Below are 17,609 nucleotides of genomic sequence, written 5' to 3' on the forward strand. Positions count from 1 at the left end.
TTGCTGGCCGCAAACTCGTTAATGATAATATCAATTTGTTTACATTTCGAAAATACGGCGCGTGCAAACTTCCGACTTTGAAGAGCTGCAAAGGCCGACAACTTTTCAAAAAAAATACTACGGTATGGTGTACGATTTAGGCTATATGATTTATAAAGTATTCAGTGTGGTAATTATCAGATCTGGCGAACGCGGCTGAATTTCAAACCACATTTTTTTTACCAAAAAAATTTTTTTGGTCAAAATAATGTGGATTCAGCTGCGTACTCGCGTATAGGCAGCTACGCGCCTGGAAACGGAAAAAGTCGTCCATATGGCAAATACGCCGAAAATAATAGGGACGTCCCTATGGCAGTGAAAGGGTTAAATCATGGACATGTCAACTCAATTGTTCGCAATTACACTGTTCTGTGTCCCACTATCATCTGCATGTACACATGTACACAGTGATGTTCGACGTAATGGTGTATGAGCTGCAATTTAAAAACGGAGGGCTTCTGTAATAAAACTGAAATTAAAAGCTAGCATAAAACTCGTGCAAAACACGGTGATGCGTGCGCACGCAGGTAAAATATCACTACAATGAACCAGAAAGACCCTGAATGAACATAGTGGCATTCACCCGTTAGTGTGTGTCACAGTTGTGTTGTTATTCTGTTGTACAGAAACGTCTTGAATATCATATTTTGTCTTTTTTCCCGATTTTGACAAGAAATAAACAAATTTCTTCAAAATGATGGAAGTCGACATGGAATCTAAAGAGGACAAAAGGAAAATGCCAAAAATAGCAAAGGTAAGCAGAGGGTAACATGTTTTAATCCGTGTTAATCATATGATTTCGCGATGTTTATCATTTTTTTTTTATGAAAAACGATTTTCATAAAGTTATGAATGATACTGTATATAAACAATGACAAAAAAATCAAAATAAGCATTTTTCGAAATTATCCAAATTACAACATAATTTAATATTTTCTTCTTCGGAAACATATTAAGGACATCTATTTTACAAAGCATAAAATTTGAATTTCTTTCATAATTCAACTTGGGCTCTTAAAACGGAAAGATAACGGCAATAAACAAATAAGGAATTATCCAAATATACTCAGAGATAATAGATTATCATATTTTTGTGCAATATGATCCAAAGATACTCTCAACTTTAAAGTTGTTTGAGATTCTTGTTTAATAAATCATAAATTAATATGAAGTGTGTATTTTTACCAAAGTGTTTACTAAAGATTTTGTGTTGATCAGTTTCAAATTGACTTTCTTACATATGATAATGTAGCCTAATTAATTTGGCTTGAACGGTTTGACCCATTTTAAATTTTTACAAACTTTTTTCATACTGTCAAACCATTATGTCGGAAAAAAGACATTGCCTGTCCAAAATTATCTTTATGTCTATTTTACAAGTCTAATTAGTTTAACTAATGACAACAATAATAATGTGCTTAATTGCATATCGATCAGTGCCTCCTCTTTTGGACTTTGTATATATCATGACATTTATGTTTATAAATCATTTACGTATTCATTTCAGGTGAAAAATAAAATGCCAGCGCCTGTTCAAATAACAGCGGAACAGCTGCTGAGAGAAGCAAAAGAAAGGGAGCTAGAGCTTGTCCCACCGGTAATAAACTTTCATCTGTTTTCTATTTATAAAGATTTAAATAATGAATACTATTTTTGAAGAAGGGTAAATTAATATGGCAATATTTGCATGAAGTTTTTCAATTTATGGCAGAATCAAATTTTTAGTTGACCATGGTAGTAGTATTGAATTTTGAAAGGGACATGCACAGTACAGCTAGCACTTGCATTAGGAAGCTGCTTACATTTTCTTATCTTTTTAATAAAGTCATTATATGCCAATGTCTAAATATATTGTTTTGTGAAATTTTGTTCCACAAAGATTTGAAAGACTGTCCTTCCATTATAGTTATAACCATCTTAACTGGATGGTTTATTATTTTAAAGGACACATGTTCAGACACATGAACATGTATATATTGATATCAATATTTGTTTAAAACAGTCATAGTCAAGTTATATGTTTCTGCTTGTGTTACAGCCACCAAAACAGAAGATATCTGACCCAGATGAGCTGCAAGCATATCGTCTGAGACAGCGAAAGGTATATAAAAATATTACATATTTATTTAAAAATACTTCAGTTATCATGCAGTTTAAAGTAAAGTTGTGGTGTCATTTTCTTTGTATCACTTCAATGCCATTTACAGATTTAGGTTTAAAATTTCAACAATGACTTGGAGGAAGAAAGTTCAATTTTGGGGGTGTTCTTTAAACTGAAATCCTATATTCTTTGCATGAACTGTTCAGTTTCAAAGCAGGGAAAATCCATTACATAAATTCATCAAGTTAATTGTGACTACACATGTATGTAATTGTTAAAGATAGACAAGTAAAATGTTCTGTAACATTTCATATGTTGTCTACTGTCTAGTGATATTACATTTATTGGTCTCTTATTTAACTCTTAAAGAAATTGATACCAGTTCACTATTAAAAGGACTCCAAAACCTAAGTATCGGCTGTCTGCGTTTTACTATACCTTAAAAATGGAATGAGTAAAGTGAATCAAATAAAACTTTGAACCTTTTACAACTAACAACACAGTACTACATATTAGGCAATAATATTCAATTTACACTGTTTCAAATCTTAAACTTTCAGATGTTTGAGGACAATATTAGAAAGAATAGGGGTATGATGACAAACTGGATCAAATATGCTGCATGGGAGGAAAGTCAGAAAGAAATACAAAGGTAAATGAGCGGTGTTCATAACCAATGGACATTTTCTAATTTGAAGTAAGCTGATTTCATTACACATACACCTGATAAAGTTTAGTTAAATCTTTTCAGTTTTAAATCTATCATTCTAAAACGCTTCACCCCATTCCCTTGGCAAACAAGTGCATTATTACACAATATATGCACAGCATGAAAAAGGAATGCTAACATGCCATAATAAAAGAATAAAATTTAGAAGAACTTATTCAGTTATTGCACTAAGGTGATGATATGATGTCAGATATGACATCAATAAACCAAATGATGTCAGGAAAATTACTTCTATGCTCAATGTTGTTCAACATAAATTTTATCAGTTCTCTTTCTTATCAGCGTGTTAGAATGTAAATAGTTATGAATTTTTTATGAATAACATTATATAAAACTGCATGTTTTATCTGTCAAATGCTTTGTGATTATATTCCTTAGTACACATTTGAACCCAAACCATGCATTTGCTTACAACAATGAACTCAAAATTGATATCTATTTTCTAATCATAAGTGAAGAATAATAGCTATTTCTTCATTACATAGATCTAATTTGAGATATTTAGAACTGTTTGAGATTGGTTAATTTTGGTATATTTTCAGGGCAAGGTCTGTACATGAAAGAGCATTAGATGTAGATCATAGAAATATCACAGTTTGGCTGAAATATGCTGAGATGGAAATGAGGTATAGTGTATATTCTCCGTGTTTTAGAATAGAAATGAGTCTTTTTGTAAGTGGGGCATCTGTGACCGAGTGGTTAAGGTTGTTAAATTCAGCCACTTGTGTCTCACTGTTGTGAGTTTGAATACCAACAAGAACTTTGGATTCTTTCATGGTAAGAAGCTATCCAGCTAGCTTACGGAATGTTGGTGGTTCTACTCTGTACCCTTTCGTGCCTGAAATAATGCACGGAAGGGCATCTGAGGTCTTCTTCCACAAGTAAAGCTGGTATGTCGCAGTATGACATAGACTGGGTCTTTGTGACATAAATCAAACAATCAAAAAACTTTTTGTAATGTTTTTTTTTTGGATAATTTTTAGCATACCTCAATTTATTCTGTTTTATCCAGTAAGCAAACTAGGATATCTTCCATGCACACATTTGTAGTGTATGAAGACATGAGGTTGCAAATTGACTTGACAAAATGTTGCCAGATATCATATAACTTGTGTACTAAACTTCGTAGTATAAAAGTGACTACAAGCCTAAAGTTAATCCAGTGACATATAACTTACCTATCCTTTTTCTAGCTAAATAGATTAAATAGACTTGTCCTTTCAACCTGGATAAAACCATTCATCTATTTAAAGGGACTTCATTGAAGTTTTGTGACATGATGGAACTTAAAATAATTTTTCGGGATTAGTGTTCCATTTGATGTATGTCTATATGAACAATTTGTGTGCAAAATTTCAAATCATTCGCACTCTCCATTTTTCCAGAATAATTATTCTAATTATGAAAAATGACCCAAAATTGAAAAGTGGCACCTCAATTGCTTTATGAAAGAATTTCATATATTTTGGATGTCAGTGGAGTTCCTTTAAGGGAAAATTTCATAATATGTACCGAATGAAAGTGAACAGTGCAGACCATGAACTGATGGCATTAAAATGCTTGCTGATCTTATGCTGCACTGGTTGCATGGTTAGATTAAGTAGGTGCAAGCAGTTGAAGGGTTAATTCATATTCAACTCTATGTAGTTCAACTTATTTTCAGTAACAATTCAACATTGTGCAGTTTTGTACGGAATGATAGTCTTTGTAAGAGAAACCACACACCATCACTAAGCTAAGGCATTCAATTTTATAGCAGAATTACCAGTTAGAAATCTGTACAGTTGTCCATCAGAGCAATTTTGTCCAAAATAATTTTTGGCCTTCATACTTCAGCTCATGTGCAGTCAAGTATCATACTGAATTGCACTCAATATTAAAACATATAAAGTATATCTAATGCAAAATTAATTGTGGTGTTTGTGAGAATTAAGTTTTACAACTTTCTGAAATATAAATTGATCGTTGTGTTTTGTGAATTAATTTCAGAAAAGTGAAAAAGGAAAAAAAAATTATATGGCTTTGTAATAAAGATTTTGTGTACTTGTAGATGCCGTCAAATAAATCATGCCAGAAATATATGGGACAGGGCTGTTACAGTGTTGCCGCGGGCAAACCAGTTCTGGTACAAGTACACATACATGGAGGAAATGTTGGGAAACATTGCAGGTATGTCATGTACAAACTGTAATGTCATATTTATATCTGACATGATATAAAACTCTGTCACTTGCGGTTTGAAACATATTTGTTCAGATATGCTGCATTGTCTGTCAACAAAATTTTATAAGAATTTGATATTAAAGACAGTATGCACTATGTATTAGTTCTGAATACAGTTAATGTATGGTCAAAATTTATTCACTTGAACTAATGTGAAAGAAATTTACCTTGGTATTTTATTTAAGTGTTTCTTTATGAAAATGTATACTTGTCCCAGGGGATGACTTGTAGCTGCCCGAGACCACATGCAATTAGGTTCTCAACTCTGTGTACATGTATTTGCTTTTGACAAATTGCACATTCTGCATGTGCGATAGCTATTCAGTGTACCAAAAGAAGATCAGTGGTTCTACCTTTGAAAATATTAATGGACGTGTGTGGTCTTTCATGATCATTAAAGCATGAGTGTCCCAATATGATTTTTGTTTATAATATATGACCAAAAAAAGACAACAGGAAAATAATTTTGTCATATTTTGTGCTGAAGTTGATATGTTTTATTATGTGTTTAACTATATAGGATGCCGTCAAGTATTTGAGAGATGGATGGAATGGGAACCAGAAGAACAAGCCTGGCACTCCTATATCAACTTTGAACTGAGATACAAGGAGCTTGACAGAGCCAGAATGATTTATGAACGATATATCCTTTTACTTGCAGTTCACAGTTAAGAAATTGCATAAAATTTTCTCTGCATATATGTAAATAGTAAATTTTTGTCACCTTGATTACTTGTACAGAACATTATAACCAGACCAAGAAACCTTTTATATCAGACTCAAGGGGCGTTCTCAGCCAAGTGGTTAAGGTTGTTGACATAAAACAACTTGCCCCTCATTCTGGGAGTTAGAATCCTATCAAGGACTTTGAATTCTTTCATGTGAGGAAGCCATCCACCTAGCTTACAGAACATATTCTATTCAGGTTCAGCAAGAAAAGTTGGAAATATGCCATATGACCTTTACCGTGTTGTTGCAACGTAAAACCCAACCCCCAAAATAATGTCAGACTCAAAATAATAAATCTAATCAGCCAGCAGTAAAGAGCTTAGTCAAGCTGCATTGATGTGTAGCCTGGTATGGCTTTAAACTGGTTATTGCTAGTGTTAAATGGGTAAGTAAAAGATCAATAATATACTGTTTTCAACTTTTCATAGCCTGGCATCATTACATTGTAATTTGTATCCCTGCTTTGAATGCATTAATTATAGGTCAGAAATAACAGTTGTTCTCCTTGACTGTATTCACTTGTGATTGTACATCCTGAGGTGAAAAACTGGATAAAATATGCCAAGTTTGAGGAGAAGAACAGCTATATTAACAGTGCTAGGTCGATCTATGAGAGAGCTGTCGAGTATTTTGGTGAGGACAACATGGACGAGAAACTTATCATATCATTTGCTAAATTTGAAGAAGGCCAAAAAGAGGTACTACATGTATATGAAATGTGGAAAATTTGTTCATATTAAACAAATGGTTCAAGAAAAATTAAAAATAAATCACATAATTTCATGTTATAATTTATTAAGATAATTTGAGGACGAACTTCAGTATAATGAGGGAGTATGTCTGGGTTCAGAACTGTTCACTGTTAAGGGGAAAAAATTGCAGCATGACCATCACTCAAACTTGGGACCATGGAAATACAATTCTGCAGCTTTACCCACTGAGTTATCCGGCAGCTTATGCATCCTCTCCCCTTAATATTTAATAGCTCTGAACCGTGACACTTGCTCGAGTTGGTCAATGCTTTGACTGGTTAAAATAATTGTTATTGATTTCTGGGCTTAAAGTTATCTTATTTCCCCTTAAACATTTATTTAAATCTTTTGTTGTTATATGGATATGTTATTTTTTTCAATTTCTAATTAAATATTTAAGCATGCAGAACTTTGTATTTAATAACAGTGTCTATCATAGTAATAGACTTCCCTAATGAATTTTTGGTGGGTTTGATCCCCGGGAGATGCTTTGGTAGTTTAGCACGGAGCAAAGTAGTCTAGTACTGGTGTAACTCTCCAGGAACAATGGTTATGAAACTACCCGCCTATATGACTGAAATATTGTTGGGAAAAGGTGTAAAATGAAACAAACAAACAAAGAAACAATTTTGGTTGACTGGCTGGCTGTTTGGTTGGTAGGTTGGTTTCAGGTGCCTGCTTGTGCCATTGGCTGGCTGTTTGGTTGGTAGGTTGGTTTCAGGTGCCTGCTTGTGCCTTTGGCTGGCTGTTTGGTTGGTAGGTTGGTTTCAGGTGCCTGCTTGTGCCTGACATAATGCATGGAGGGGTATCCAAGAACAACCCCAACAGAAACCTGTGAAGTTTAAAAGTCATCATATGACATTCTTAACAGCAAATATTAAGCTAAAGATTAGTATCCAATGGTGTTTTTGTCTTGATTTGATGCTCTGTAAAATCTATACATTTTAATATTGATGTTTTCTTTCCTTCAGCATGAGAGAGCTAGAGTTATATACAAATATGCTCTAGACCATCTACCAAAAGAGAAATGTCAGGAAATATATAAGAATTACACAATACACGAGAAAAAATTTGGATCTCGGGCAGCTATTGAAGATGTTATTGTCAGCAAAAGAAGATTTCAGTATGAAGAGGTAAGAATTCTTTTGTCAAATTGTTGTGTCAAAATAACAGTCTTTGTATGTGAATAAGTTATTTTTGTTGCAGAAAATGTATGCAATTAAGCTTACATTACATTAGCTTGCATGAAATTTATATTAATCTTGAATATTTCTCTTACCACAGATTCATCATTTTGAATATTCTTATAAATCTTCATGAAAAAAAGGGGGGAAAAATGATATTTTTTTGTACTTCCACTTAAATTTTACATTATGCCATTATGCAATATTGTATGTGGTTTTCACTAAGTTTCATTTACAACTGACAAGAAAAGAGAAATATGGAATTATGTGTTTAATTGTTCTTTAAGTTTATCTTGTGGTTTTCTTGAGATACTCTGTGCAGTTTGATATGTTTTTACCCAGTAGTGAATCTATTTATAGGAGGTAAAAACAAATCCTCTAAACTATGATGCTTGGTTTGACTACCTGAGACTGCTGGAAGCAGACGGCAATGTGGACCAGATTAGGGATACATATGAACGAGCAATAGCTAATATACCACCATCACAGGTTGGTTGTTACTTTTGTTGCTGGTTGGATAAGTTAAGGTAGTAAGCTATAAGCTAATAAACACACTGGAATTAATGGATGCTTAGAAATGAGCCTAAAACTTCTTGCTCTAAGAAACAATGACTTGTTGATTTCAATTTTTAAGGTATATCAACATTTTTAAAGTAGCATATTGGCTAGTATGATTCCAAAATGGTTGTGAAAAATCAAATAAGGTTTAAATAAGGTCATTTTATGAAGAAATGGTCATCATAGTTTTATAACCAAATGTTTTGTAAACCAACATGTATAACTTCTTTACGTGAAAGTATTCCACATTCATACAGGACTGGTGGTGAAGAGAAAGTGATTTTAATTGGCCAGAGATATTTTGATGTTGTTGTGTTTTGCTCAGTAGAAATTATTTTGATATGAATATAAGAATGTCTTACAGCGTCCATATCACACATTATTCTCTGAAAATACATGTTGTACTATTGCTCTGTTATTTTCTTTTCCAACAGAATTAGATTGATATTGATTTTTTTCCCTTTTCAAGCCAACAGTTCATAATGAGCTGTATGTATTGGCAGATGTATTTTGGCCTCTGAAAGTTCTATTTACATTTACACAAAATAATTCCTGTGACCCATTTAATTTTCATATATTCAAATTTACCTCTTACCTTTTCAGCATGCTCTAAAATAAGAAAGCCGTCAAATATATTTTGCTTGTTTTATTTCAGGATAAAAGGTTCTGGAGAAGATATATATATTTGTGGATAAACTACGCGCTGTACGAGGAATTAGAGACTGAAGATGAGGAGAGGACGCGGCAGGTTTACAAAGCTTGCCTCGATATCATTCCACATAAAAAATTTACTTTCGCCAAAATATGGCTTCTCTTTGCTCAGTTTGAATTACGTCAGAAGAATCTCCAAAATGCTAGAAAAGTTATGGTGAGTCTTGATATAAACAATATGTCACCCTTAGTGCAGTAACGGCTTAACTCTTTATATAATTTGATAGGAGCTCTATATAATTTGATAGGAGCTAACCCATTACTGCACTAAGGTGACAAAGTCTTTAAAAACAATTTTAACCTACCACCTTAAATAGGGATAAATAAAATACAGGCATATAAATGAAACTGTACAATGGTTTCTGTGTAAAAGGAACTCGTGCTTTCAGTCATTTCAGATAGTTTAATAGTAGACAAAATTTTAACTGAAAATCTGATCATTTTGAAAAGTCACTTTTTTATTGTTTCAGAAAATTTTAGTAAATTCTGCTGCTTGCTTCCAAAAAAATATAAATAATTTAAAACATTAATTAAAATGCATGATAGTCCTTTTTATATTTAAAACTCAAGAGTATTTGTTACTTTTGAGAAGAAGCATTTGTATAATTATGCTTTCTTAAATTTTAAGTCTACAAATAAGCTATGCCATCTTCTATTAAAAATTAATAAGCATAAAAACGCTGACAATTGCAATGCACAGTGTATATTCTTTAATATTATTATGTTATATTTAGGAAAACAATGTTATCTTGAATAAGGTAAACAATTATTGGTTGTTAATGTTGTTAAATTGATATTTTATATTTATCAGGGAGTTGCAATAGGAAAATGTCCAAAGAACAAATTATTTCGAGGTTATATAGATATGGAACTACAGCTCAGGGAATTTGAAAGGTGCCGAGTGTTGTATGAAAAATTCTTGGAATTTGGACCAGAAAATTGTACAACTTGGATGAAGGTATTGTAACAAGTCCTTGTTGTCATGTTAATTATACCCCCACAAACGAAGTTTAGGGGGGGTATATAGGAGTCAGCTTGTCGGTCGGTCGGTCGGTCGGTTGGTCGGTCGGTCCGTCGGTCGGTCCACATCATGGTTTAACTTGGATAACTAGAGTTTAGAATGAGGTATTGTAATCAAACTTGGTATATAGCAACCTTATGTGGAAACTCCGGTTGGTATTGCATTTGGACCCCCTGGGGTCAAGGTCAAGGTCACCGTTACTAAAAATAGAAAAATGGTTTCCGGACAATAACTAGAGTTAGGAATGAGATATTGTTATCAAACTTGGCGTATAGCAAGCTTATATGAAGACCTGGGTTGGTATTGCATTTGGGCCCTCTGGGGTCAAGGTCAAGGTCACTGTTACTAAAAATAGAAAAATGGTTTCCGGACAATAACTTGACTTAGGAATGAGATACTGTAATCAAACTCGGTGTATAGCAAGCTTATATGAAGACCTGGGTTGGTATTGCATTTGGACCCCCTGGGGTCAAGCCCCTGGGGTCAAGGTCAAGGTCACCGTTACTAAAAATAGAAAAATGGTTTCCGGACAATAACTAGAGTTAGGATTGAGATATTGTTATCAAACTTGGCATATAGCAAGCTTATATGAAGACCTGGGTTGGTATTGCATTTGAACCCCCTGGTGTCAAGGTCAAGGTCACCGTTAGGAAAAATAGAAAAATGGTTTTCGGACAATAACTAGAGTTAGGAATGAGATATTGTAATCTAATTTGGTGTAAAGGAAGCTTATATGAAGACCTGGGTTGGTATTGCATTTGGACCCCCTAGGGTCAAGGTCACCGTTAGAGTGTTACTAAAAATAGAAAAATGGTTTCCGGACAATAACTAGAGTTAGGAATGAGATATTGTTATCAAACTTGGTGTTTAGCAAGCTTATATGAAGACTTTGGTTGGTATTGCATTTGAACCCCCTGGGGTCAAGGTTAAGGTCACTGTTACGAAAAATAGAAAAATGCTTTTCGGACAATAACTAGAGTTAGGAATGAGATATTATAATCTTATTTGGTGTATAGGAAGCTTATATGAAGACCTGGGTTGGTATTGCATTTGGACCCCCTAGGGTCAAGGTCACCGTTATAGTGTTATTTAAAATAGAAAAATGGTTTCCGCACATTAACTAGAGTTAGGAATGAGATATTGTAATCAAACTTGGTGTATAGCAAGCTTATTTCAAGACCCCAGTTGTGATTACAATTAATTGAAATATTTCTTTGTACACAGTTGATAGTTTTTGTTCAAATTTTTCTTCAGACTACTTTTTTTTCAAAATTCAAAGTTGCTGGTGGGGGTATTAATCACCTTCAGTGATAGGTCTAGTTTTCATTGGTTTAAGATGAGGCAAAGCTTTGAATTTGAAATTGATAAAAACATACTTTTTAAAAAAAAAAATTTTGGTAAATAATTCTCAATATATTTTATTATCTTTGAAGTTCTCCTGCAAAGCTATCCACATAAGTTTTCAACACATAATTTCAGTTATATATTGTATAAGAGTTACAGTGCAAAATTTAAAAAAAAAATGGAGAAAATAGCATGAAAAATATTGATTTTTTCTCCACAGAAGTTTTCAACGCATAAATTCAGTTATATATTATGTAAGACTTACAGTACACAATTAAAAAAAATAATAAGAAGAAAATAGCATGAAATTATTGATTATTTCTCAATTACATCAAAACTATCTGGGACAGTTTGCTTTCTTTTGCTAAATCTATTTTTAGATTAGCTAAAATGAGTCAGCTGTTGCCTGGTATATGTCATAGTCATAATAAATTAATTGAGCTGCGCCATGACAAAACCAACATAATGGGTTTGTGACCAGCATGGATCCAGACCAGCCTGAGCCTTCGCAAAGTCTGATCAGGATCCATGCTGTTCGCTTACCAACCCTTTTACAAGTCGAGAAACTGATAGCGAACAGCATGGATCCTGATCAGACTGCGCGGATGCGCAGACTGGTCTGGATCCTTGCTGGTCGCAAACCCATTATGTTGGTTTTGTCGTGACGCCGCTCAATTTCTTTATATTATAACTTTTTACATCCAAACTTCTGAATTCATAGTAATAATCATTTATAGGTCCTGCACAAAAGTTTTGAAAATCATTTCAATGTATTTGTACCATGTGATCAATTAAATAGTGTATGTTTCAGTGATATGAAAATTGAGATTAAGTCATTAATGCTAATAATAATTATGTCTCCCCCACCTCGGGGGGAGACATATTGTTTTTGCCCTGTCAGTCCGTCCGTCCGTCAGTCCGTCCGTCCATTCTTCGTTTCCGGACGATAACTAGAGTTCCTTTTGACCTACAGCTCTCAAACTTCATAGGATGAATGGTCTTATTGAGCAGATGATCCCTATTGTTTTTGGGGTCAGTAGTTCAAAGGTCAAGGTCACAGTGACCGTTGGTCAATTTCTCGTTTCCGGATGATAACTAGAGTTCCTTTTGACCTACAGCCCTCAAACTTCATAGGATGATTGGTCTTATAGAGCTGATGATCCCTATTGTTTTTGGGGTCAGTAGGTCAAAGGTCAAGGTCACACTGACCGTTGGTCAATTTCTCGTTTCCGGATGATAACTAGAGTTCCTTTAGACCTACAGACCTCAAACTTCATAGGATGATTGGTCTTATTGAGCAGATGATCCCTATTGTTTTTGGGGTCAGTAGTTCAAAGGTCAAGGTCACAGTGACCGTTGGTCAATTTTTCGTTTCCGGATGATAACTAGAGTTCCTTTTGACCTACAGCCCTCAAACTTCATAGGATGATTGGTCTTATAGAGCAGATTTAGATTAGCTAAAATGAGTCAGCTGTTGCCTGGTATATGTCATAGTCATAATAAATTAATTGAGCTGCGCCATGACAAAACCAACATAATGGGTTTGTGACCAGCATGGATCCAGACCAGCCTGCGCCTTCGCAAAGTCTGATCAGGATCCATGCTGTTCGCTTACCAACCCTTTTACAAGTGGAGAAACTGATAGCGAACAGCATGGATCCTGATCAGACTGCGCGGATGCGCAGACTGGTCTGGATCCTTGCTGGTCGCAAACCCATTATGTTGGTTTTGTCGTGACGCCGCTCAATTTCTTTATATTATAACTTTTTACATCCAAACTTCTGAATTCATAGGAATAATCATTTATAGGTCCTGCACAAAAGTTTTGAAAATCATTTCAATGTATTTGTACCATGTGATCAATTAAATAGTGCATGTTTCAGTGATATGAAAATTGAGATTAAGTCATTAATGCTAATAATAATTATGTCTCCCCCACCTCGGGGGAGACATATTGTTTTTTGCCCTGTCCGTCCGTCAGTCCGTCCGTCTGTCAGTCCGTCCGTCCATTCTTCGTTTCCGGACGATAACTAGAGTTCCTTTTGACCTACAGCTCTCAAACTTCATAGGATGAATGGTCTTATTGAGCAGATGATCCCTATTGTTTTTGGGGTCAGTAGTTCAAAGGTCAAGGTCACAGTGACCGTTGGTCAATTTCTCGTTTCCGGATGATAACTAGAGTTCCTTTTGACCTACAGCCCTCAAACTTCATAGGATGATTGGTCTTATAGAGCTGATGATCCCTATTGTTTTTGGGTCAGTAGGTCAAAGGTCAAGGTCACACTGACCGTTGGTCAATTTCTCGTTTCCGGATGATAACTAGAGTTCCTTTAGACCTACAGACCTCAAACTTCATAGGATGATTGGTCTTATTGAGCAGATGATCCCTATTGTTTTTGGGGTCAGTAGTTCAAAGGTCAAGGTCACAGTGACCGTTGGTCAATTTTTCGTTTCCGGATGATAACTAGAGTTCCTTTTGACCTACAGCCCCCAAACTTCATAGGATGATTGGTCTTATAGAGCAGATGATCCCTATTGTTTTTGGGGTCAGTAGGTCAAAGGTCAAGGTCACAGTGACCGTTGGTCAATTTCTCATTTCCGGATGATAACTAGAGTTCCTTTTGACCTACAACCCTCAAACTTCATAGGATGATTGGTCTTATTAATCAAATGATCCCTATTGTTTTAATGGTCAGTAGGTCAAAGGTCAAGGTCACAGCGACCGTTGGTTAATTTCTCCTTTCCGGATGATAACTAGAGTTCCTTTAGACCTACAACCCTCAAACTTCATAGGATGATTGGTCTTATTGAGCAGATGATCCCTCTTGTTTATGGGGTCAGTAGGTCAAAGGTTAAGGTCACAGTGACCATTGGTCATTTTCTCATTTCCGGATGATAACTAGAGTTCTTATCAGTGAGGACATTTAACTATTATTGATATATCAGTGATATATCAGTTGTCTGGTTTTATATACTCTGTTCTTTTATCTCCATTTCCATTCCTGTTTCCATTCACAGTTATTCTCAGCAGTGGGGGAGACATGCGCTTTTTTACAAAAGCATCCTCTAGTTTATGCTGATATCAGTTCATATTTATTTCTATGTAAAGTATGCAGAATTGGAAAGTATTCTTGGAGATGTTGAAAGAACTCGAGCCATATATGAGCTAGCTATATCACAGACCAAGCTGGATATGCCTGAAGTTCTATGGAAAGCCTACATTGACTTTGAGATCGAGCAAGAAGAATATAACAACACTAGAAATCTTTACAGACGTCTGCTCCAGAGAACCAAACATGTCAAGGTAAAAATAATTGAAAATTCAAAAATAAAGTATTACAAAAATAAATAAGTGATAGCTTAATTGACCATGCTCTGAGTTTTGTCAGTCATACTTGTTTATCTGATTGAATGGATTGAAGTAATCAGAGAGGGTTGAATGATGGTTGGTGGTTTCACCCAGGTGCCTAATTATGTTTAATTAAATGCATAGAGGGGCATCTTTGGAAGGTGTTAAAGTTGCCAAATGACATGACCCTTGTAGGATTGACCTTGAAAAAAGACATTAAAAAGCTTTTAGGTAATATATCGAATTAATGCAAAGTAATACAAAAATGATAATGCTTTAAATTGATGTTCTTATTTTTTTGCCTTTGAAACTGTAGGTGTGGATAAGTTTTGCCCAATTTGAGAAGACAACAGGTCATCCTGAGGCATTAAAGAACACTCGTGGCATATATCAGGAAGCTGTCTCCTCACTCAAAAACTCAGATGAGAAAGAAGAGCGGTTGATGATACTGGAATCTTGGCAGGCATTTGAGGTAGATTCCTGCTTTTTGACTTTGCATATTGTATGTTTTCAGCATGCCATTTAAAGTTATTGATTTAATTTTTAGGTTTAGATCATGAATCGAAAACATTGAACTTTTATTCAAGGATGATTTTTTTTTCTTGAAGAAAATTAGACTAAACTCTTAACCTATTTAATTTATGTAATGGACCAGCCTGGATGGACATAACCTTTTGTGCTGTTTTGAATTTGGAACGACCCTTTGTTACTTACAGGTATTTTTTGTTGTTGAAAATTGAGCAGTCAAATGTTTAGAATCATGTCAGATGACTTGGTTAGCTTGGCATCTGTTGTCATAGACAAATCCTTGCAACTGCTAGCACTTGCTATACAGTAGCTGATCTAAGCTGATATATATGTATACATTTGCAAGGTATAATCGTTAAATGAATCTCTAAAGACAGGTTAAAATTCTTGCTACCAGTGTATGACTGATAATCAAATACATTGTTACATACTTGTGTTAGACATGCATGAATAATATTTTAGATATAAACAAAATATAAATGTTCTCTGTTCTGATGAAAAGAACAATTCTGTCTATGAATGTACCCTTATGTTTACACTACTGAGTGTATTAAAAAGATAAGAAAGGATTTTCTTTTCCTTTTCCCTATTACTTGGCAATATCATGAACCATCATTTTTTCCTGTGAAAACAAAAGTTCAAACTGATCATTTGTAAGTAAAAGCCCATAAGATAAATAACTGTAAATGAAGGCATGTAACCCTTGAAAGCTGGATGTAATTCATTTTTAGCTGTCTTATGCACACAAGTATTGTCTTTACCATTGGCTTAACATGGCAAAGTTTTGCATTCAAGTTATTTCTCATTAAGTATTAAAAATATTTTTTGAAACATTACAAAATAATGTCTTCAGGGTCATAACTTTAAGTCATTGACAAATGTTGATAATTTTATCAATGATTTTCACTGGATTATTCCTCTTTTTAAATTTGAAAAACAATTGCAACATCCAGTCTCATATATTACTATCGAGCACAGGAAATATCTGTGTGTACTGTCATTCTTGAAGTTGCTAATGCTCCATCCAGAAAGGACATTTAACCAATATATTGTGAAGGTATATATTGGTTCAACTTCACAAAATTTCTGTGAGCAGAGCTTGCTTCATGTAATACATTATTTAAATCTTGCCAAAATAATATTGTGTTCTTGAGAATAGTCTTGTCATGATTGTTTTTCAGGCTGAATGTGGAGATGAGGAGTCACAGAAGAAGGTTGAGAAGTTGTTACCACAGAAGGTGAAGAAGCGAAGGAAGATCCAGACAGATGATGGGGTATATATTGTCTTTATATCATATTTAATTATTGTTCTTTTGATATATAAAATCTAATTCAAATTACCTACTAGTAATTGAATTTATCACTGTCAATATGAACTCAGATCCACTTGATACTTCTTTGAGCCATTGTAAGGATGACAATAAGATCATGAATACAATAATTGAATACAATTATTTAAACAGACAGTAAGCATCAATTAACTTCTAATGTGAAAGAGTTTTGTCTATATTTTTTTTTGATGTTTTGGAATGGCATTATGACTTTTGCTTTAGTGTATTTAGGCTTTGAGTTAAGTCATACCAACTACTTTGTCTCCAGATTTAATATCTTAATTGATCGCTTAATGATTTTTAGGTTTGAGTTTCTAGTTATTACACAGCAATATATTACTTTTATCTGCCAGTACTATTTAGTCGGTTTCAGATTTAAGATCATATATTAATATTAAAATGCACTTAATTATAATGACCATTGCACTGAACATTTCAAAACTAAATGTAATAGAAAATTCTAGAAACAAAGCAGGAAAAGTTCATGGTACAAAATTACTATTGTTGAAAGTGAATGTATAAAAAGATGTTTTACAAATGATTCCCATATATATTACAGACTGATGCAGGCTGGGAGGAGTATTATGACTACATATTTCCTGATGAAACTACTGCTCAACCTAATCTCAAACTACTCGCCATGGCTAAGAAATGGAAACAGACTCAAGCCGAGAAAGAAGGTTCCGATAATGACAATGAAGACTCCATGGAAACTGCTTCAGACTGAAACATAGTGTGGCAATACTGTGACATGTGACATTAGTGTGACAGAATAGATAGTATGTGACTATGACATATGATGCTGTTGTGAATGTGACAGAAGTGTGACAAATATGTCAGAATGTGACCATGATTGGATTACTTGGGAAAAAAGTGCTGAGTCAGTGATATTGATGATATTTTATGGTAAAAAAATATGTTGGAGAGTGAGGGAAAGATTTGAATTGTAATGACGGGGGTCATCAAGATCATTTAAAGAGTTAACTGAATGGGCAAGCTGGCTCTTGTT

The 17,609-nt window shown here is 34.3% G+C and overlaps 1 protein-coding gene across 1 annotated transcript; it reads left to right on the forward strand.

Annotated features, from left to right (window-relative positions):
* The first annotated feature begins 630 nt into the window (after positions 1-630).
* On the forward strand, positions 631-17,331 carry LOC132757582 (crooked neck-like protein 1). Its single transcript, XM_060748899.1, has 16 exons — positions 631-793; positions 1,547-1,636; positions 2,078-2,140; positions 2,701-2,792; positions 3,413-3,496; positions 4,921-5,039; positions 5,614-5,736; positions 6,342-6,520; positions 7,546-7,707; positions 8,119-8,247; positions 8,972-9,184; positions 9,839-9,985; positions 14,502-14,696; positions 15,058-15,213; positions 16,451-16,543; positions 17,160-17,331. The coding sequence occupies exons 1-16, from the start codon at positions 734-736 to the stop codon at positions 17,325-17,327; spliced, it is 2,073 nt and encodes a 690-aa protein (XP_060604882.1). The 5' UTR covers positions 631-733; the 3' UTR covers positions 17,328-17,331.
* Positions 17,332-17,609: the final 278 nt, after the last annotated feature.

Source organism: Ruditapes philippinarum, unplaced genomic scaffold (assembly GCF_026571515.1).
Source record: "Ruditapes philippinarum isolate M1 unplaced genomic scaffold, ASM2657151v2 ctg2001_1_1_1_1, whole genome shotgun sequence".
NCBI classification, from domain to species: Eukaryota; Metazoa; Mollusca; class Bivalvia; order Venerida; family Veneridae; genus Ruditapes; species Ruditapes philippinarum.

Excerpts from the sequence above, each read along its gene's own strand:
- LOC132757582 (XM_060748899.1), top strand. The coding sequence starts at position 734 with ATGATGGAAGTCGACATGGAATCTAAAGAGGACAAAAGGAAAATGCCA. Across the intron at positions 3,497-4,920 it reads TATGCTGAGATGGAAATGAG|ATGCCGTCAAATAAATCATG; the intron begins GTATAGTGTATA and ends GTGTACTTGTAG. Across the intron at positions 6,521-7,545 it reads TTGAAGAAGGCCAAAAAGAG|CATGAGAGAGCTAGAGTTAT; the intron begins GTACTACATGTA and ends TCTTTCCTTCAG.